The sequence below is a fragment of the Bombina bombina genome, chromosome 1 (genome assembly GCF_027579735.1).
Source record: "Bombina bombina isolate aBomBom1 chromosome 1, aBomBom1.pri, whole genome shotgun sequence".
In the NCBI taxonomy this organism is placed as follows: domain Eukaryota; kingdom Metazoa; phylum Chordata; class Amphibia; order Anura; family Bombinatoridae; genus Bombina; species Bombina bombina.
The window spans coordinates 1,406,800,066-1,406,823,670 of NC_069499.1; the positions used below are offsets into that span (position 1 = coordinate 1,406,800,066).

Genomic DNA, 23,605 nt, shown 5'->3' on the forward strand with positions numbered 1-23,605 from the left:
AGTGTTTTATCTCCCTGATGCTATTTCTGAAGTAATTTCCAGGGAATGGAATAATTTGGGTAATTTATTTACTCCTTCTAGACGTTTAAGCAAATTATATCCTGTGCCATCTGACAGATTAGAGTTTTTTGGGACAAAAATCCCTAAGGTTATGGGGCTGTCTCTACTCCTGCTAATGTACTACTATTCCTACGGCAGATAGTACTTCATTTAAGGATCCTTTAGATAGGAAAATTGATTCCTTTCTAAGAAAAGCTTACTTATGTTCAGGTAATCTTCTTAGACCTGCTATATTTTTAGCGGATGTTGCTGCAGCTTCAACTTTTTGGTTAGAAGCTTTAGCGCAACAAGTAACAGATCATAATTTTATAGCATTATTTTTATTCTATAACTTGCTAATAATTTTATTGGTGATACCATCTTTTGATATCATTAGAGTTGATGTCAGGTATATGTCTCTAGCTATTTTTGCTAGAATAGCTTTATGGATTAAACTTGGAATGCTGACATGTCTTCTAAGTCAACTTTGCTTTCCCTTTCTTTCCAGGGTAAATAATCATTTTCGTTCCTTTCCTCACAAGGAACAAAAGCCTGATCCTTCATCCTCAGGAGCGGTATCAGTTTGGAAACTATTTCCAGTTTGGAATATATCCAAGCCTTATAGAAACCTATAGCCAGCTCCTAAGTACCTATGAAGGTGCGGCCCTTATTCCAGCTCAGCTGGTATGGGGCAGATTACGTTTTCTTCAAAGAAATTTGGATCAATTCCGTTCTTAATCTCTGGTTTCAGAAACATTGTTTCAGAAAGGTACAGAATTGGCTTCAAGTTAAGGCCTCCTGCTAAGAGATTCTTTTCTTTCCCGTGTCCCAGTTAACACAGCAAAGGCTCAGCATTTCTGAAATGTGTTTCAGATCTAGAGTTGGCTGGAGTATTTATGCCAGTTCCAGTTCTGGAACAGGGGCTGGGGTCTTATTTTATCTCTTCATTGTACCAAAGAAGGTCAATTCCTTCAGACCAGTTCCGGATCTATCATTATTGAATCATTATGTTAGGATACCAACATTCAAGATGGTTACTGTAGGACTATCCTGCCTTTTGTTTAGCAAGGGCATTATATGTCTACAATAGATTTACAGGATGTGTATCTGCATATTCCGATTCATCCAGATCACTTTTAGTGTCTGAGATTCTCTTTTTAGACAAGCATTACCAGTTTTGTGGCTCTACCGTTTGGCTTAGCCTCAGTTCCAAGAATTTTTTTCAAAGGTTCTCGGTGCCCTTCTTTCTGTAATCAGAGAATAGGGTTTTGGTATTTCCTTATTTGGACGATATCTTGGTATTTGCTCAGTCTTCTCATTTTCGAAGAATCTCATACGAATCGACTTGTGTTGTTTCTTCAAGTTCATGGTTGGAGGATCAATTTACCAATCAGTTCATTGATTCCTCAGACAAGGGTAACCTTTTTAGGTTTCTAGATAAATTCAGTGTCTATGACTCTGTCCTTGTCAGACAAGAGAAGTTTAACATTGATATCAGCTTGTCAAAACCTTCAGTCACAATCATTCCCTTTGGTAGCCTTATGCATGGAAATGTTGGGTCTTAGGACTGCCGCATCAGATGCGATCTCCTTTGCTCGTTTTCACATGCGACCTCTTCAGCTCTGTATGCTGAACCTATGGTGCAGGGATTACTCAAAGATATCTCAATTAATATCTTTAAACCGATTTTACAACACTCTCTGACATGGTGGACAGATCACCATCGTTTAGTTCAGGGGGCTTCTTTGTTCTTCCGACCTGGACTATAATCTCAACAGATGCAAGTCTTACAGGTTGGGGAGCTGTGTGGGGGTATCTGACGGCACAAGGGGTTTGGGAATCTCAGGAGGTGAGATTTCCGATCAATATTTTTGAACTCCGTGCAATTTTCAGAGCTCTTCAGTCTTGGCCTCTTCTGAAGAGAGAGTTGTTCATTTGTTTTCAGATAGACAATGTCACAACTGTGGCATACATCAATCATCAAGGAGGGACTCACAGTCCTCTGGCTATGAAAGAAGTATCTCGAATTTTGGTTTGGGCGGAATCCAGCTCCTGTCTAATCTCTGCGGTTCATATCCCAGGTATGGACAATTGGAAAGCGGATTATCTCAGTCGTCAAACGTTGCATCCGGGCGAATGGTCTCTTCACCCAGAGGTATTTCTTCAGATTGTTCAAATGTAGGAACTTCCAGAAATAGATCTGATGGCTTCTCATCTAAACAAGAAACTTCCCAGGTATCTGTCCAGATCCCGGGATCCTCAGGCGGAGGCAGTGGATGCATTATCACTTCCTTGGAAGTATCATCCTCCCTATATCTTTCCGCCTCTAGTTCTTCTTCCAAGAGTAACCTCCAAGATTCTGAAGGAATGCTCGTTTGTTCTGCTGGTAGCTCCGGCATGGCCTTACAGGTTTTGGTATGCGGATCTTGTCCGGATGGCCTCTTGCCAACCGTGGACTCTTCCGTTAAGACCAGACCTTTTGTCTCAAGGTCCTTTTTTTCCATCAGGATCTGAAATCCTTAAATTTAAAGGTATGGCGATTGAACGCTTGATTCTTGGTCAAAGAGGTTTCTCTGACTCTGTGATTAATACTATGTTACAGGCTCGTACATCTGTATCCAGAGAGATATATTATAGAGTCTGGAAGACTTATATTTCTTGGTGTCTTTCTCATCATTTTTCTTGGCATTCTTTTAGAATACCGAGAATATTACAGTATTCTTCAGGATGGTTTAGATAAGGGTTTGTCCGCAAGTTCCTTGAAAGGTCAAATCTCTGCTCTTTCTGTTCTTTTTCACAGAAAGATTGCTATTCTTCCTGATATTCATTGTTTTGTACAAGCTTTGGTTCGTATAAAGCCTGTCATTAAGTCAATTTCTCCTCCTTGGAGTTTGAATTTGGTTCTGGGGGCTCTTCAAGCTCCTCCATTTGAACCTATGCATTCATTGGATATTAAATTACTTTCTTGGAAAGTTTTTTGTTCCTTTTGGCCATCTCTTCTGCCAGAAGAGTTTCTGAATTATCTGCTCTTTCTTGTGAGTCTCCTTTTCTGATTTTTCATCAGGATAAGGCGGTGTTGCGAACTTCTTTTGAATTTTTACCTAAAGTTGTGAATTCCAACAACATTAGTAGAGAAATTGTGGTTCCTTCATTATGTCCTAATCCTAAGAATTCTAAGGAGAAATCGTTGCATTCTTTGGATGTTGTTAGAGCTTTGAAATATTATTATGTTGAAGCTACGAAATCTTTTCGTAAGACTTCTAGTCTATTTGTTATTTTTTCCGGTTCTAGAAAAGGCCAGAAAGCTTCTGCCATTTCTTTGGCATCTTGGTTGAAATCTTTAATTCATCTTGCCTATGTTGAGTCGGGTAAAACTCCGCCTCAGAGAATTACAGCTCATTCTACTAGGTCAGTTTCTATTTCCTGGGCGTTTAGGAATGAAGCTTCGGTTGACCAGATCTGCAAAGCAGCGACTTGGTCCTCTTTGCATACTTTTACTAAATTCTACCATTTTGATGTATTTTCTTCTTCTGAAGCAGTTTTTGGTAGAAAAGTACTTCAGGCAGCGGTTTCAGTTTGAATCTTCTGCTTATGTTTTTCATTAAACTTTATTTTGGGTGTGGATTATTTTCAGCAGGAATTGGCTGTCTTTATTTTATCCCTCCCTCTCTAGTGACTCTTGTGTGGAAAGATCCACTTCTTGGGTAGTCATTATCCCATACGTCACTAGCTCATGGACTCTTGCTAATTACATGAAAGAAAACATAATTTATGTAAGAACTTACCTGATAAATTCATTTCTTTCATATTAGCAAGAGTCCATGAGGCCCGCCCTTTTTTTGTGGTGGTTATGATTTTGTATAAAGCACAATTATTCCAATTCCTTATTTTATATGCTTTCGCACTTTTTTCTTATCACCCCACTTCTTGGCTATTCGTTAAACTGAATTGTGGGTGTGGTGAGGGGTGTATTTATAGGCATTTTAAGGTTTGGGAAACTTTGCCCCTCCTGGTAGGAATGTATATCCCATACGTCACTAGCTCATGGACTCTTGCTAATATGAAAGAAATGAATTTATCAGGTAAGTTCTTACATAAATTATGTTTTTTTTTTTTTTTTTTTTATAAAAAAAATAAAATATTTTAGCTGTGATGGACTCCTGCCTTAGCCCCAACCTCCATGATCTCCCCCCCCCCCAGCTCTCTAACCCTCTCCCCTATCTAATTGCGGCCATCTTGGGTACTGGCAGCTGTCTGCCAGTACCCAATTTGCCCCAAAAACAAGTGTTTTTTGTTATTTTGCTTTTTTTTATTTTTTTCTGTAGTGTAGCAGCCCCCCACAATACCCCTATCCCCCTCCCAGATCCTTTTATATTATTTTAAAAAAATATATTTCCCCCCCCCTCTTCCCTCCTCATTGGTGTCAGTGTATCAGTGCCAGCTAATGCACGCGCACGCGCGCCCCCGCGCCCCCGCACGCTCCCGGCACCCGGCGTGCACATTGCACTTCTAGGAACCGGATGCCGGGTAGCGATGGGCCGCCCACCCGCCTCCCTGTTACGCTCCCACCCACCAACGAACCGGCACCATCGCTACCGGTGCAGAGAAGGCCACAGAGTGGCTCTCTCTGCATCGGAGTCTTCTAAATGGTATTGCAGGATGCCTCCATATGGAGGCATCACTGCAATACCCTGAGAGCTGCTGGAAGCGATTGCGATCGCTTCCAGCACTCTCTTAGACAGGTACGTCCATTGTCATTAACTGTTAGTTAATGCATGACGTACCTGGTACGTCAGCTGTCACTAAAGGGTTAAAGGCACAGTAACGTTTTTTCAAAAAGTGTTTTTTTCTGTATTTGAGTGCTATCTAAGTCTGTCTAACATGTCTGAGCCTACAGATAGACCTTGTTCTATGTGTTTAAAAGCCATGGCGGTACCCCCATTGCATTTGTGTTTAAAGTGTGCTAAGGTTTCTAAACATTTTAATGACCATGCAGTGACACTTAAAAATGTAGCCCAAGATGATTCCTTGACGGAAGGTAATGAGGATAGTCCTCCTTCCTCTCCCCATGTGTCGACATGGGGGAGAGTACCTCTAGCGCATTGTGCCCTATTACATTACAACAATTGGCAGCAGTCATGGATAATTCCCTTGCGGCATTTCTATCCAAACTGCCAGTTTTTCCAAAACAGCGTGATAGCTTAGTTTTAAGAACAGAGGATGAGCAATCAGAAGCTTTGGATGATTTGTCTGTTGTACCCTCACAACACTCTGAAGTGGCAGTGAGGGATGGTCTGTCAGAGGGAGAAATTTCTGACACAGGAAAAATTTCTCAGCGGGCAGATTCAGATTCTTTAGCGTTTAAATTTAAGCTGGAACACCTCCGCGTCCTGCTTAAGGAGGTTTTAGCTACGCTGGTTTCCTTCCAAAAGTTGTTTCTAATAAGAATAATAACCAGGAAATTATTGTTCCTTCTCTGTGTCCTAATCCAGTTTCTAGGAAGGAACGACTGTTACACAATCTTGATGTGGTTCTATTTAAAGTCAACTAAAGATTTCAGACAAACATCATCTTTGTTTGTTGTCTATTCTGGTAAGAGGAGAGGTCAGAAAGCGACTGCTACCTCTCTTTCCTTCTGGCTGAAAAGTATCATCCGATTGGCTTATGAGACTGCTGGACAGCAGCCTCCTGAACGAATTACAGCTCATTCCACTAGAGCTGTGGCTTCCACATGGGCTTTCAAGAATGAGGCTTCTGTTGAACAGATTTGTAAGGCAGCGACTTGGTCTTCACTGCATACATTTGCCAAATTTTACAAATTCGATACTTTTGCTTCTTCGGAGGCTATTTTTGGGAGAAAGGTTTTGCAAGCAGTGGTGCCTTCCGTTTAGGTTACCTGACTTGTTGCCTCCCTTCATCCGTGTCCTAAAGCTTTGGTATTGGTATCCACAAGTAAGGATGAATCCGTGGACTGGATACACCATGTAAGAGAAAACAGAATTTATGCTTACCTGATAAATTACTTTCTCTCACGGTGTATCCAGTCCACGGCCCGCCCTGGCAATTAAGTCAGGTTCAAATTTAATTTTGTGAAACTACAGTCACCACTGCACCCTATGGTTTCTCCTTTTTCTCCTAACCGTCGGTCGAATGACTGGGGGGGGGCGGAGCCTGAGGGGAGCTATATGGACAGCTCTGCTGTGTGCTCTCTTTGCCACTTCCTGTAGGGAATGAGAATATCCCACAAGTAAGGATGAATCCGTGGACTGGATACACCGTAAGAGAAAGTAATTTATCAGGTAAGCATAAATTCTGTTTTTCAGTTATTCTGATGCTTGGAAGCACTATGTATCAACATAGAAGTTGTCAACCACTGCTTTAGTCAAAGTATTTAAACCATAAGAATACTGAACATATTCATTGTAATTCCAGCAGGGGAGCTCCAAGATAATTCCTTATACTATGTATTTGGTTTTAACTATGCATAAACCCTTGTGAATGGGATAAGGGAAGTGCTGACAGAGTTTATGACGGATTCCATTTCTCACACCATTAGGATATCAGGAATCAGCGAAGACACCGACAGAACCGTAAAGCAGAATTGGTGAAACTAAGACAGACCTTACAGAGACTACACTGCAAAACCGCCTTCCACGAGGAGCAGATAGATTTCTACAGCCAGTACATAAAGACTTGTCTGGATAACCTCACAGCCAAGTATGTATAAAAGACAAATTGTCATCCAGCACTGAATTAACTTTTTATATGTGTTAGGATAAGGCCTATTTAAAAGTGTTAAAACAGATGTGATTAAAAAGGTTTAAGAACATCAGATATATTCACACTTTACTGACACTCACTAGTAAAGAAAGGACTTTTTCAGATTAGAAGCAGTAAAGAGGTTGTTGGGATTTTTAATTTTGCCAGAAATATAACCATTATTTCTCCAACATAGGTGTGTCCGGTCCACGGCGTCATCCTTACTTGTGGGATATTCTCTTCCCCAACAGGAAATGGCAAAGAGCCCAGCAAAGCTGGTCACATGATCCCTCCTAGGCTCCGCCTTCCCCAGTCATTCTCTTTGCCGTTGTACAGGCAACATCTCCACGGAGATGGCTTAGAGTTTTTTGGTGTTTAAATGTAGTTTTTATTCTTCAATCAAGAGTTTGTTATTTTAAAATAGTGCTGGTATGTACTATTTACTCTGAAACAGAAAAGAGATGAAGATTTCTGTTTGTAAGAGGAAAATGATTTTAGCAACCGTTACTAAAATCGATGGCTGTTTCCACACAGGACTGTTGAGAGGAATTAACTTCAGTTGGGGGAAACAGTGAGCAGACTTTTGCTGCTTGAGGTATGACACATTTCTAACAAGACTTGGTAATGCTGGAAGCTGTCATTTTCCCTATGGGATCCGGTAAGCCATTTTTATTAAATAAGAATAAAGGGCTTCACAAGGGCTTTAAAGACTGGTAGACATTTTTCTGGGCTAAAACGATTGATATATAAGCATTTTTAATACTTCATAGTTTTGAGGAGTTATTTTATTCTTGGGAATTATGTAAAATAACCGGCAGGCACTGTATTGGACACCTTTTTCACTGGGGGCCTTCTCTAATCATAGGCAGAGCCTCATTTTCGCGCCTCTATTGCGCAGTTGTTTTTGGGAAGCAAGACATGCAGATGCATGTGTGAGGAGCTCAGATACATAGAAAAAGCTTACTGAAGGCGTCATTTGGTATCGTATTCCCCTTTGGGCTTGGTTGGGTCTCAGCAAAGCAGATACCAGGGACTGTATAGGGGTTAAATATAAAAACGGCTCCGGTTCCGTTATTTTAAGAGTTAAAGCTTTCAAATTTGGTGTGCAATACTTTTAAGGCTTTAAGACACTGTGGTGAAATTTTGGTGAATTTTGAACAATTCCTTCATACTTTTTCACATTTTCAGTAATAAAGTGTGTTCAGTTTAAAATTTAAAGTGACAGTAACTGTTTTATTTTAAAACGTTTTTTGTACTTTGTTATCAAGTTTATGCCTGTTTAACATGTCTGAACTATCAGATAGACTATGTTCTGTATGTGGGGAAGCCAAGGTTCCTTCTCATTTAAATAGATGTGATTTATGTGACACAAAATTTAGAGAAAATGATGCCCAAGATGATTCCTCAAGTGAGGGGAGTAAGCATGGTACTGCATCATCCCCTCCTTCGTCTACGCCAGTCTTGCCCACACAGGAGGCCCCTAGTACATCTAGTGCGCCAATACTCCTTACTATGCAACAATTAACGGCTGTAATGGATAATTCTATCAAAAACATTTTAGCCAAAATGCCCACTTATCAGCGAAAGCGCGACTGCTCTGTTTTAGAAAGTACTGAAGAGCATGAGGACGCTGATGATATTGGTTCTGAAGTGCCCCTACACCAGTCTGAGGGGGCCAGGGAGGTTTTGTCTGAGGGAGAAATTTCAGATTCAGGGAAAATTTCTCAACAAGCTGAACCTGATGTGATTACATTCAAATTTAAATTGGAACATCTCCGCGCTCTGCTTAAGGAGGTGTTATCTACTCTGGATGATTGTGAGAATTTGGTCATTCCAGAGAAATTATGTAAGATGGACAAGTTCCTAGAGGTCCCGGGGCCCCCCGAAGCTTTTCCTATACCCAAGCGGGTGGCGGACATTGTAAACAAAGAATGGGAAAGGCCCGGCATTCCTTTTGTCCCTCCCCCTATATTTAAGAAATTGTTTCCTATGGTCGACCCCAGAAAGGACTTATGGCAGACAGTCCCCAAGGTCGAGGGGGCGGTTTCTACTCTAAACAAATGCACTACTATCCCTATAGAAGATAGTTGTGCTTTCAAAGATCCTATGGATAAAAAAATTAGAGGGTTTGCTTAAAAAGATGTTTGTTCAGCAAGGTTACCTTCTACAACCAATTTCATGCATGGTTCCTGTCACTACAGCAGCGTGTTTCTGGTTCGATGAACTAGAAAAGTCGCTCAATAAAGATTCTTCTTATGAGGAGATTATGGACAGAATTCATGCTCTCAAATTGGCTAACTCTTTTACTTTAGACGCCACTTTGCAATTGGCTAGATTAGCGGCGAAAAATTCAGGGTTTGCTATTGTGGCGCGCAGAGCGCTTTGGCTAAAATCTTGGTCAGCGGATGCGTCTTCCAAGAACAAATTGCTTAACATACCTTTCAAGGGGAAAACGCTGTTTGGCCCTGACTTGAAAGAGATTATTTCTGATATCACTGGGGGTAAGGGCCACGCCCTTCCTCAGGATAGGTCTTTCAAGGCTAAAAATAAACCAAATTTTCGTCCCTTTCGCAGAAACGGACCAGCCCCAAGTGCTACATCCTCTAAGCAAGAGGGTAATACTTCTCAAACCAAGCCAGCCTGGAGGCCAATGCAAGGCTGGAACAAAGGTAAGCAGGCCAAGAAACCTGCCACTGCTACCAAGACAGCATGAGATGTTGGCCCCCGATCCGGGACCGGATCTGGTGGGGGGCAGACTTTCTCTCTTCGCTCAGGCTTGGGCAAGAGATGTTCTGGATCCTTGGGCGCTAGAAATAGTCTCCCAAGGTTATCTTCTGGAATTCAAGGAGCTACCCCCAAGGGGGAGGTTCCACAGGTCTCAATTGTCTTCAGACCACATAAAAAGACAGGCATTCTTACATTGTGTAGAAGACCTGTTAAAAATGGGAGTGATTCATCCTGTTCCATTAGGAGAACAAGGGATGGGATTCTACTCCAATCTGTTCATAGTTCCCAAAAAAGAGGGAACATTCAGACCAATCTTAGATCTCAAGATCCTAAACAAGTTTCTCAAGGTTCCATCGTTCAAAATGGAAACCATTCGGACAATTCTTCCTTCCATCCAGAAAGGTCAATTCATGACCACGGTGGATTTAAAGGATGCGTATCTACATATTCCTATCCACAAGGAACATCATCGGTTCCTAAGGTTCGCCTTTCTGGACAAGCATTACCAGTTTGTGGCACTTCCATTCGGATTAGCCACTGCTCCAAGAATTTTCACAAAGGTACTAGGGTCCCTTCTAGCGGTGCTACGACCAAGGGGCATTGCAGTAGTACCTTACTTGGACGACATACTGATTCAAGCGTCGTCCCTACCACAACCAAAGGCTCATACGGACATTGTCCTGGCCTTTCTCAGATCTCACGGGTGGAAAGTGAACGTAGAAAAAAGTTCTCTATCTCCGTCAACAAGAGTTCCCTTCTTGGGAACAATAATAGACTCCTTAGAAATGAGGATTTTTCTGACAGAGGCCAGAAAATCAAAACTTCTAAGCTCTTGTCAAGTACTTCATTCTGTTCCTCTTCCTTCCATAGCGCAGTGCATGGAAGTAATAGGTTTGATGGTCGCGGCAATGGACATAGTTCCTTTTGCGCGAATTCATCTGAGACCATTACAACTGTGCATGCTCAGTCAGTGGAATGGGGATTATACAGACTTGTCTCCGACGATACAAGTAGATCAGAGGACCAGAGATTCACTCCGTTGGTGGCTGACCCTGGACAACCTGTCACAGGGGATGAGCTTCCGCAGACCAGAGTGGGTCATTGTCACGACCGACGCCAGTCTGGTGGGCTGGGGCGCGGTCTGGGAACCCTTGAAAGCTCAGGGTCTTTGGTCTCGGGAAGAATCTCTTCTCCCGATAAATATTCTGGAACTGAGAGCGATATTCAATGCTCTCAAGGCTTGGCCTCAGCTAGCAAAGGCCAAATTCATACGGTTTCAATCAGACAACATGACGACTGTTGCGTATATCAACCATCAGGGGGGAACAAGGAGTTCCCTGGCGATGGAAGAAGTGACCAAAATCATTCAATGGGCGGAGACTCACTCCTGCCACTTGTCTGCAATCCACATCCCAGGAGTGGAAAACTGGGAAGCGGATTTTCTGAGTCGTCAGACATTTCATCCGGGGGAGTGGGAACTCCATCCGGAAATCTTTGCCCAAATTACTCAATTGTGGGGCATTCCAGACATGGATCTGATGGCCTCTCGTCAGAACTTCAAGGTTCCTTGCTACGGGTCCAGATCCAGGGATCCCAAGGCGACTCTAGTAGATGCACTAGTAGCACCTTGGACCTTCAACCTAGCTTATGTATTCCCACCGTTTCCTCTCATCCCCAGGCTGGTAGCCAGGATCAATCAGGAGAGGGCATCGGTGATCTTGATAGCTCCTGCGTGGCCACGCAGGACTTGGTATGCAGACCTGGTGAATATGTCATCGGCTCCACCATGGAAGCTACCTTTGAGACAGGACCTTCTTGTTCAAGGTCCGTTCGAACATCCGAATCTGGCCTCACTCCAACTGACTGCTTGGAGATTGAACGCTTGATTTTATCAAAGCGAGGGTTCTCAGATTCTGTCATTGATACTCTTGTTCAGGCCAGAAAGCCTGTAACTAGAAAAATCTACCATAAAATATGGAAAAAATATATCTGTTGGTGTGAATCTAAAGGATTCCCATGGAACAAGATAAAAATTCCTAAGATTCTATCCTTTCTTCAAGAAGGTTTGGAGAAAGGATTATCTGCAAGTTCTTTGAAGGGACAGATTTCTGCTTTATCTGTTTTACTTCACAAAAAGCTGGCGGCTGTGCCAGATGTTCAAGCTTTTGTTCAGGCTCTGGTTAGAATCAAGCCTGTTTACAAACCTTTGACTCCTCCTTGGAGTCTCAATTTAGTTCTTTCAGTTCTTCAGGGGGTTCCGTTTGAACCCTTACATTCCGTAGATATTAAGTTATTATCTTGGAAAGTTTTGTTTTTGGTTGCAATTTCTTCTGCTAGAAGAGTTTCAGAGTTATCTGCTCTGCAGTGTTCTCCTCCTTATCTGCAGATAAGGTGGTTTTGCGTACTAAACCTGGTTTTCTTCCGAAAGTTGTTTCTAACAAAAACATTAACCAGGAGATAGTCGTGCCTTCTTTGTGTCCGAATCCAGTTTCAAAGAAGGAACGTTTGTTGCACAATTTGGATGTAGTTCGTGCTCTAAAATTCTATTTAGATGCTACAAAGGATTTCAGACAAACATCTTCCTTGTTTGTTGTTTATTCTGGTAAAAGGAGAGGTCAAAAAGCAACTTCTACCTCTCTCTCTTTTTGGCTTAAAAGCATCATCAGATTGGCTTATGAGACTGCCGGACGGCAGCCTCCTGAAAGAATCACAGCTCATTCCACTAGGGCCGTGGCTTCCACATGGGCCTTCAAGAACGAGGCTTCTGTTGATCAGATATGTAAGGCAGCGACTTGGTCTTCACTGCACACTTTTACCAAATTTTACAAATTTGATACTTTTGCTTCTTCTGAGGCTATTTTTGGGAGAAAGGTTTTGCAAGCCGTGGTGCCTTCCATCTAGGTGACCTGATTTGCTCCCTCCCATCATCCGTGTCCTAAAGCTTTGGTATTGGTTCCCACAAGTAAGGATGACGCCGTGGACCGGACACACCTATGTTGGAGAAAACAGAATTTATGTTTACCTGATAAATTACTTTCTCCAACGTTGTGTCCGGTCCACGGCCCGCCCTGGTTTTTTAATCAGGTCTGATATTTTATTTTCTTTAACTACAGTCACCACTGTATCATATGATTTCTCCTATGCAAATATTCCTCCTTTACGTCGGTCGAATGACTGGGGAAGGCGGAGCCTAGGAGGGATCATGTGACCAGCTTTGCTGGGCTCTTTGCCATTTCCTGTTGGGGAAGAGAATATCCCACAAGTAAGGATGACGCCGTGGACCGGACACACCGTTGGAGAAAGTAATTTATCAGGTAAACATAAATTCTGTTTTTTAGCAATAAAGTGGGTGATGCAGGTAATTAGTCAAAATGTAATACCTCTCTAGTATGTTGACTAGAGGTCATGGGTTATTTTGTATAGAAACTTCTTTACAGAAAACATAATTTATGTAAGAATTTACCTGATAAATTAATTTCTTTCATATTGGCAAGAGTCTATGAGCTAGTGACGTATGGGATATACAATCCTTCCAGGAGGGGCAAAGTTTCCCAAACCTCAAATGCCTATAAATACACCCCTCATCACACCCACAATTCAGTTTAACGAATAGCCAAGTAGTGGGGTTATAAAGAAAGGAGTAAAAATCATCAACAAAGGAATTTGGAAATTTTGCTTTATACAAAAAATCATAACCACCATAAAAAGGGTGGGCCTCATGGACTCTTGCCAATATGAAAGAAATGAATTTATCAGGTAAATTCTTACATAAATTATGTTTTCTTTCATGTAATTGGCAAGAGTCCATGAGCTAGTGACGTATGGGATATACATTCCTACCAGGAGGGGCAAAGTTTCCCAAACCTCAAATGCCTATAAATACACCCCTCACCACACCCACAAATCAGTTTTACAAACTTTGCCTCCTGTGGAGGTGGTGAAGTAAGTTTGTGCTAGATTCTACGTTGATATGCGCTCCGCATTTATTTGCCTTGATTCAGGATGTTCAACGTTCCTTATTTTCAGACAGTCAGTTTCATATTTGGGATAATGCATATGAATAATTCAATTTTTTCTTACCTTAAAATTTGACTTTTTTTCCTGTGGGCTGTTAGGCTCGCGGGGGGCTGAAAATGCTTCATTTTATTGCGTCATTCTTGGCGCTGACTTTCTTGGCGCAAAAATTTTCTTGTCATTTCCGGCGTCATACGTGTGGCCGGAAGTTGCGTCATTTGTTTGACGTTTTTGCGCCAAAAAATGTCGGCGTTACCGGATGTGGCGCCATTTTTGGCGCCAAAAGCATTTAGGCGCCAAATAATGTGGGCGGCTTTTTTGGCGCTAAAAAATTTGAGCGTCTTTGTTGTCTCCACAATATTTAAGTCTCATTCTTTATTGCTTCTGGTTGCTAGAAGCTTGTTCATTGGCATTTTTTTCCCATTCCTGAAACTGTCATTTAAGGAATTTGATCAATTTTGCTTTATATGTTGTTTTTTCTATTACATATTGCAAGATGTCTCAAATGGACTCTGAATCAGAAGCCACTTTTGGAAAAACGCTTAACTGAGTTTCAGTTCTACCAAAGCTAAGTTCATTTATTTTAAATGTTATAAATGTTCATCTTTAGCTATGGTTTGTAATAAGATATTATGTTATACTTTTACATGCGGAATCCATTAGTATGTATGCTTTATATATTTTCTTTTCTTACAACAAATATTTAGAAGACTTATAAGAAATATTTTTCTGATTCTATGTTAAAGGCTTTGTCTGACTTTGTGCCTTCTAATAAAATTTTTAGGTCTTTTTCACTTCTTTTTTAATTATTGAAGTTTCAAATGACCAACAACATACTGATTTATCCTTCTCTGATGATGTTTTTTTCAGAAATTTTCTTCATCAGATATTGACACTAACAAATCTACTTTTTTATTATTTTTCAATTATTAAAGTACATTTGTTCTTTGTTGAAAAGGTGTTGATTTTTTTGGATATTAAGGTATCTAGTTCTTTAAGACTAGCTGACATTATTTCTGCCTATTTATTTCTTTAGAGGTTTTCTTTCCAATTCCCTATTCTAGGGAATGGAATAGGCTGAGAATTTTCTTTTATTCCTTCTTCAAAGGTTTTAAACTATATTCTTTGCCAGCAGTTAAATTCAATTTGGAGGGTTCTCCAATTTATTGGGGCTATCTCTAATTCTACTAATTATGCTATTGTTTCTATAGCAAAATAGTATTTATTTTCCTTTAGATAGTTGTATCTTATTTATGGAAAATTATTTAGTTTCAGGTACTTTTCTTGGTCCTGTGATTTATTTGGATATTGCAATTGCTTCATTTTCTCTGTTTACTTTAAGATCAAGTATCAGATTATGATTTATTTTAGCATTGTTAAAGGGAAAACATTTACTAGACTAGGTGCTGTTGCATTTGTCTTGTTGTTTTGCATTTATTGATTATGCAAGTCCACTGTATTGGCTGGTCCTTTAAACTGGACTATCATGCTAATAATTTCATTTGTGTCTTCATTTTATTGAATATTTTCGCAAATGAGGGTTAATCTATGTCTTTAGCTTTTTTAGCTAGAAGAATTTTGTGATTTTTAAAAAACAAAACAAAACATATTTCCTTTGTTCTAAGATAATCAATTATTTGTTTTATAATTGGATTCAATTCTTAACTGTTACTCTGGGCTTCAAGGTTGAGTTCTAAGACTAAAACTTTAAGCTTATACTAGTTTGGTTGTTCTTATTAAGGAACGAATTCCTGAGTTCTTTCCCAAGTAACATGTCTATAATTGGAGTTCGAAATCAGCTCCCTAATTTTGCGATGTACGTGCCGTATTCCAGCTTGGCTGGTAAGGGGCAGGTTAAGGCTTCTTTGAAATTTATTTTGTCCAAAATTTCTTTGATTTTATTCCAGCAAGGCTAACACTTTCTTTGACTGTGTTTCTGTCCTATATATTTTGGGTACTGTTGAAGCATGGCTGGGAACCCATGGGGTTCAAACGCTGCTCAGACCTGGAATCTTCTGGGGTATTTCTTCCAGTTTCTTTTGAGGAACCGGGTTTTGGAGTTTTATTCAAATTATTTTGCCTTTTTATGGTCTTTGATAGCATTATTTGTTTTCATTAGATACAATAAATGCATATTTTCATTTTTCTGTTTTCATTCAGATTATTTTCTGAGGATGCGGAATCTCATATGATTCACTTACTCTTCAGGACATAGTTAGAGGATCTTCTTTTCTAAAGCTCTTGATTCCTCACACAAGGGTCACCTTTTTTAGGTTTCCAGATAGTTTGTGTCACTGTCCTTGTCTCTATCAGACAAGGGATAATGTTATTGGGTTCCGTCTATCGGTACCTTTAGTCTCTATTATTTCCTTCAGTTGCTATATATGCATATAAGTTTTAGGTCTTATGGCCACAGCATTGGATTCAATTCCCTTTGCTCATTTTCTCTAGAAAGAACCTTTCCAGTCTTTTATAAGTGTTGTTTCTTCAAGAACATGGTTGGAGGATCAATTTACCAAAAAGTTTGTTTGATTCCTCAGAGAAGGGTAACCTTTTTAGGTTTCCTGATGGATTCAGTGTTCTTGATTCTGTCTCTGACGGACAAGAGGCGTCTGAAATTGGTTTCAGCTTATCGAAACCTTCAGTCTCAATCATTTCCTTCGGTAGCCTTATGCATGGAAATTCTAGGTCTTATGACTGCTGCATTGGATGCGATTCCCTTTGCTCGTTTTCACATGCGACCTCTTCAGCTCTGTATGCAGGGATTATACAAAAGATATCTCAATTAATATCTTTAAAACCGATTGTTCGACACTCTCTGACGTGGTGGACAGATCACCATTGTTTAGTTCAGGGGGCTTCTTTTTGTTCCTCCAACCTAGACTGTGATCTCAACAGATGCAAATCTGACAGGTTGGGGAGCTGTATGTGGGTTTCTCACAGCACAAGGGGTTTGGGAATCTCAGGAGGTGAGATTACCAATCAACATTTTTGGAACTCCGTGCAATTTTCAGAGCTCTTCAGTCGTGGCCTCTTCTAAAGAGAGTGGTTCATTTGTTTCTAGACGGACGATGTCACAACCGTGGCATATGTCAATCATCAAGGAGGAACTCACAGTCCTCTGGCTATGAAAGAAGTCTCTTGAATACTTGTATGGGCGGAATCCAGTTCCTGTCTAATTTCTGCGGTTCATATCCCAGGTATAGACATCCGGGCGAATGGTTTCTTCACCCAGAGGTATTTCTTCAGATTGTTCAAATATGGGGACTTCCAGAAATAGATCTGATGGCTTCTCATCTAAACAAGAAGCTTCCCAGGTATCTGTCCAGATCCAGGGATCCTCAGGCGGAAGCAGTGGATGCATTGTCACTTCCTTGGAAGTATCATCCTGCTTATATCTTTCCGCCTATAGTTCTTTTTCCAAGATTCTAAGGAACGTTTGTTTATTCTGCTGGTGGCTCCAGCATGGCCTCACAGGTTTTGGTATGCGGATCTTGTCCGGATGGCCACTTGCCAACCGTGGACTCTTCCGTTAAGACCAGACCTTCTATCGCAAGGTCCTTTTTTCCATCAGGTTCTCAAATCCTTAAATTTGAAGGTATGGAGATTGAACGCTTGATTCTCAATCATAGAGGTTTCTCTGACTCTGTGATTAATACTATGTTACAGGCTCGTAAAACTGTATCTAGGAAGATATATTATTGAGTCTGGAAGATTTTCATTTCTTGGTGTTTTTCTCATCATTTTTCTTGGCATTCTTTTAGAATTCCTAGAATTTTACAGTTTCTTCAGGATGGTTTGGATAAGGTTTGTCTGCAAGTTCCTTGAAAGGTCAAATCTCTGCTCTTTCTGTTCTTTTTTTCACAGAAAGATTGCTAGTCTTCCTGATATTCATTGTTTTGTACAAGCTTTGGCTCGTATAAAACCTGTTATTAAGTCAATCTCTCCTCCTTGGAGTTTGAATTTGGTTCTGGGGGCTCTTCAAGCTCCTCCGTTTGAACCTATGCATTCTCTGGACATTAAATTACTTTCTTGGAAAGTTTTGTTTCTTTTGGCCATCTCTTCTGCTAGAAGAGTTTCTGAATTATCTGCTCTTTCTTGTGAGTCTCCTTTTTTGATTTTTCATCAGGATAAGGCGGTGTTGCGAACTTCTTTTAAATTTTTACCTAAGGTTGTGAATTCTAACAACATTAGTAGAGAAATTGTGGTTCCTTCATTGTGTCCTAATCCTAAGAATTCTAAGGAAAACTCGTTGCATTCTTTGGATGTAGTTAGAGCTTTGAAATATTATGTTGAAGCTACTAAGGATTTCCAAAAGACTTCTAGTCTATTTGTTATCTTTTCCGGTTCTAGGAAAGGTCAGAAGGCTTCTGCCATTTATTTGGCATCTTGGTTAAAATCTTTGTTTCATCATGCCTATGTCGAGTCGGGTAAAACTCCGCCTCAAAGGATTACAGCTCATTCTACTAGGTCAGTTTCTACTTCCTGGGCGTATAGGAATGAAGCTTCAGTTGATCAGATTTGCAAAGCAGCCACTTGGTCTTCTTTGCATACTTTTACTAAATTCTACCATTTTGATGTGTTTTCTTCTTCTGAAGCAGTTTTTGGTAGAAAAGTACTTCAGGCAGCTGTTTCAGTTTGATTCTTCTGCTTATAATTTCAGTTTTTTTCATTATAAGATTTAAACTTTATTTTGGGTGTGGATTATGTTCAGCGGAATTGGCTGTCTTTATTTTATCCCTCCCTCTCTAGTGACTCTTGCGTGGAAGATCCACATCTTGGGTAGTCATTATCCCATACGTCACTAGCTCATGGACTCTTGCTAATTACATGAAAGAAAACATAATTTATGTAAGAACTTACCTGATAAATTCATTTCTTTCATATTAGCAAGAGTCCATGAGGCCCACCCTTTTGTGGTGGTTATGATTTTTTTGTATAAAGCACAATTATTCCAATTCCTTATTTTTTATGCTTTCGCACTTTTTTCTTATCACCCCACTTCTTGGCTATACGTTAAACTGATTTGTGGGTGTGGTGAGGCGTGTATTTATAGGCATTTTGAGGTTTGGGAAACTTTGCCCCTCCTGGTAGGAATGTATATCCCATACGTCACTAGCTCATGGACTCTTGCTAATATGAAAGAAATGAATTTATCAGGTAAGTTCTTACATAAATTATGTTTTTCTTTCATGTAATTGGCAAGAGTCCATGAGCTAGTGACGTATGGGATATCAATACCCAAGATGTGGAACTCCACGCAAGAGTCACTAGAGAGGGAGGGATAAAAATAAACAGCCATTTTCCACTGAAAAAATAATCCACAACCCAAAATATAAGTTTATTCTTTAAATGACAAGAAAAACTTAAATCAAAAGCAGAAGAATCAAACTGAAACAGCTGCCTGAAGAACTTTTTTACCAAAAACTACTTCGGAAGTAGCAAATTGATCAACTGAAGTTTCATTCTTAAAAGCCCACGAAGTGGAGACTGATCTAGTAGAATGAGCTGTAATTCTCTGAGGCGGGGCCTGACTCGACTCCAAATAAGCCTGAAGAATCAAAAGCTTTAACCAAGAAACCAAGGAAATAGCAGAAGCCTTCTGACCTTTCATAGGACCAGAAAATATAACAAATAGACTAGAAGTCTTCCTGAAATCTTTAGTAGCTTCAATATAATATTTCAAAGCTCTCACCACATCCAAAGAATTTAGGATCTTTCCAAAGTATTCTTAGGATTAGGACACAAGGAAGGGACAACAATTTCTCTACTAATGTTGTTAGAATTCACAACCTTAGGTAAAAATTGGAATGAAGTCCGCAAATTCGCCTTATCCTGATGAAAAATCAGAAAAGGAGATTCACAAGAAAGAGCAGATAGCTCAGAAACTCTTCTAGCAGAAGAGATGGCCAAAAGGAACATCACTTTCCAAGAAAGTAGATAAATGTCCAAAGAATGCATAGGCTCAATATGGAGGAGCCCGTAAAGCCCTCAAAACCAAATTAAGACTCCAAGGAGGAGAGATTGATTCAATGACGGGCTTAATACGAACAAAAGCCTGTACAAACAGTGAATATCAGGAAGTTTAGCAATCTTTCTGTGAATAAAACAGAAAGAGCAGAGATGTGTCCCTTCAAGGAACTTGCAGACAAAACCTTATCCAAACCATCCTGAAGAAACTGTAAAATTCTTGCAACTCTTAAAGAATGCCAAGAGAATTTATGAGAAGAACACCATGAAATGTAAGTCTTCCAAACTCGATAATAAATCTTTCTAGAAACAGATTTACAAGCCTGTAACATAGTTTTAATCACTGAGTCAAAGAAACCGCTATGACTTAGCACTAAGCGATCAATTTCCATACCTTCACATTTAATGATTTGAGAACCTGATGGAAAAACGGACCTTGAGACAGTAGCTCCGGCCTTAACGGAAGTGGCCAAGGTTGGCAGCTGAACATCCGAAAAAGACCCGCATACCAAAACCTGTGAGGCCATGCTGGAGCCACCAGCAACACAAACGATAGTTCCATGATGATTTTGGAAATCACTCTTGGTTGAGGAACTAGAGGCAGGAAAATATAAGCAGGTTGCTAACACCAAGGAAGTGTCAGTGCACCCACTGCTTCCGCCTGAAAATCCATGGACCTGGACAGGCATCTGGGAAGTCTCTTGTTTAGATGATAAGTCGTCAGATCTATCTCTAGAAGACCCCATATCTAAACAATCTGAGAAAGCACATCTGGATGGAGGGACCACCCCACCCCCCCGGATGTAAAGTCTGACGGCTGAGATAATCCGCCTCCCAATGTCTATACCGGGGATATGCACCGCAGAATTTAGACAGGAGCTGGATTCCGCCCAAGCAAGTATCCGAGATACTTCTTTCATAGCTTGTGGACTGTGAGTCCCACCCTGCTGATTGACAAATGCCACTGTCTGTGATATTGTCTGTTTGAAAATAAATGAATGGTTCTCTCTTCAACAGAGGCCAAAACTGAAGAGCTCTGAAAATTGCACGGAGTTCTAAAATATTGATTGGAAATCTCAAGAGGCGAGATTACCAAACTCCTTGTGCTGTCAGAGATCCCAAACAGCTCCCCAACCTGAAAGACTTGCATCTGTAGTGATCATAGTCCAGGTTAGCCGAACAAATAAACCCCTTGAACTAAACGCTGGTGATTTAACCACCACGTCAAAGAGTGTCAAACATTGGGATTTAAGGATATTAATTGTGATATCGTTGCATAATCCCTGCACCATGGATTCAGCAAACAAAGCTGGAGAGGACTCATGTGAAAACGAACAAAGGGAATCGCGTCAGTTGCTGCAGTCATGAGACCTAAATTTTCCATGCACATAACCACTGAATGAAAAGACTGAGACTGAATGTGCCGACAGGCTGCAACCACTTTTAAACGTCTCTTGTCTGTTAGGGACAGGGTCATGGTGACCCTTGTCTGAGGAATCAAGAAACTTTTTGGTCAATTGATCCTCAACCATGTTTCCGAAGAAACAACACTAGTTGATTCGTGTGAGATTCTGCAGAACGTAAAGACTGAGCTAGTACTAAAATATCGTCCAAATAAGGAAACACTGCAATACCCTGCTCGCTGGTTTCCATAAAGCAGGGCACCTAGAACCTTTAAAAAAGATTCTTTGAGGGGTTGCTAGGCCAAATGGAAGAGCAACAAATTGGAAATGCTTGTCTAGAAAAGAGAATCTCAGGAACTGATAATGATCTGAATGAATCGGAATATGAAGGTATACATTCTGCAAATCCATTGTGGACCTAAAATGTCCTTGCTGAATAAAAGGCAGAACAGTCCTTAAAGTCACCATTTGAAAGTTGGTACTGTTACATAACGATTCAAAATTTTCAGATCCCGAAATTTCCTTCTTTGGGACAATGAATAGATTTGAATAAAACCCCAGACCTTGTTCCTGAAAAGGAACTGGCATGACTACCCCTGAACTCCAGGTCTGAAACACACTTCAGGAAAGCCTGAGCTTTAACTGGATTTGCTGGGATGCGTGAGAAAAAAATCTTCTCACAGGAGGATTTACTCAGAATCCTATTCGATACCCTGAGAGACAATACTCTGAAACCATTGATTTGGGACAGAATTTATCCAAACATCCTTGAAAAAAACCTTAATCTGCCCCCTACCAGCTGAGCTTCATGCGGACTTAGGGGCTGGCTTTTGATTTCTTAAATGGGTTGGATTTATTCCAATTAATGAAGGTTTCAAATTGGAAACAGATTCCATAGGGAAGGATTAGGTTTTTGTTCCTTATTTGATAAAAAGAACGAAAACAATTAGAAGCCCTATATTTACCCTTAGGTCTCTTATTTCCTTGGAAAGAAAGAGATAGCAATCTAGACTTAAAAAAGTCATATCAGCATTCCAAGATTTAAGCTTCAAACTCTTCTAGCTAAAAATGGCTAAAGACATAGATCGAACATCAATCTTTGATGATATAAAAAAATGGCATCAGAACCAATTAGTATGTTGCAGTAAGCGAACAATGCTAGATAAATCAGAATCCAATTCTTGTTGCGCTAATTTTCCAACAAAAAAGTTGATGCAGCTGCAACATCAGCCAAAGAAATTGCAGGCCTGAGACGACCTGAATATAAATAAGCTTCCTTAGATAAGATTACATTTTCCTATCTAAAGGAACTTAAGTACTATCTTCTATAGGAATAAAGGTACGTTCAGCAAGAGTAGAAATAGCCCCATCAACTTTGAGGATCTTTTCCCAAAACTCTATAGAAATTGCTGGTAAAAAGATACAATTCTTAAACCTTGAAGAAGGAATAAAAGAAGTACCCTGCTTATTCCATTCCTTAGAAATCATATCAGAAATAGCATCAGGAACAGAAAAAAAACCTCTGGAGTAACCACAGGAGGTTTAAAAACATAATTTACTAGTTCTAATATCAAGAGGACTAGTTTCCACGATATCCAAAATAATTAAAACTTCTTTAATAAAGAACGAAAATACTTCATTTTAAATAATTAAGTAGATTTGTTAGTGTCAATATCTGAGGAAGGATCTTCTGAATCAGATAGATCCTCATCAGAGGAGGATAATTCAATATGTTGTCGGTCATTAGAAATTTCATCAACCTTATGAGAAGTTTTAAAAGACCTTATATTAATTAGAAGGCAGAATAGCAGACAAAGCCTTCTGAATAGAATCAGTAATAAATTCTTTAAATTTCATAGGTATAACGTACATTAAAAGTTGAAGGAACAACAGGCACTGTACTATTTACTGATTGACACAATATCTGCATGTAAACGTTTATCATGATAACCAATACAAATGACATTCGGAAATATAATGCACTTAGCTTTAGTAGAACCGACATCAGGCATTAAAGTTCCAACAGATACTTCTGAGGCAGGATCAGATTGAGACATCTTGCAAAATGTAAAATAAAAAACAACATATTAAGCAAAATTTGTCAATTTCCTTATATGACAGTTTCTGGAATGGGAAAAAAATGCAAATAGCATAGCCCTCTGACATAGAAAAAGGCAAGAGGCAATAGCAATGGGGTATTAAATTAATGAAAAAATGTGGCGCCAAGTATGACGCACAACGTAGCTGAATTTTTTTTGCCGCCAACAACATCCGGAAATGACACTCTCACGTCGCTAACGACGCAACCCTGTGTAAGGAACTCGGCGTCAACTACGTCGCCGGAAATGACTAACTTGCATCAACAGACGTACTTTCGCGTCAAAAAATTATTGCGCCAAGAATAACGCAATAAAGTCTAGCATTTGGCGCACCCGCGGGCCTAATACTGCCCGCAATTTGCAAGAAAAAAGTAGTCAATTTTGAAAAAAAGACTAAACCCCAGATAAGAAAAATATTTCTCAAAATGTTAATTTTCCCCAATATGAAACTGAAAGTCTGCATAAGGAAATACATAAACCTGACTCATGGCAAATATAAGTACAATACATATATTTAGAACTTTATATAAATGCATAAAGTGCCAAACCATAGCTGGGGTGTCTTAAGTAATAAAAAAGCATACTTACCGAAAG

At 40.0% G+C, this 23,605-nt stretch overlaps 1 protein-coding gene across 1 annotated transcript in view; it reads left to right on the forward strand.

The window, feature by feature from the left end:
* Positions 1 to 23,605, forward strand: part of IQGAP3 (IQ motif containing GTPase activating protein 3) — a 297,924-nt gene that overhangs the window by 196,049 nt on the left and 78,270 nt on the right. The window contains exon 35 of the mRNA XM_053705201.1: positions 6,596 to 6,756. Within this exon, the coding sequence (XP_053561176.1) occupies positions 6,596 to 6,756 (161 nt within the window). The remainder of the gene's footprint in view (positions 1 to 6,595; positions 6,757 to 23,605) is intronic.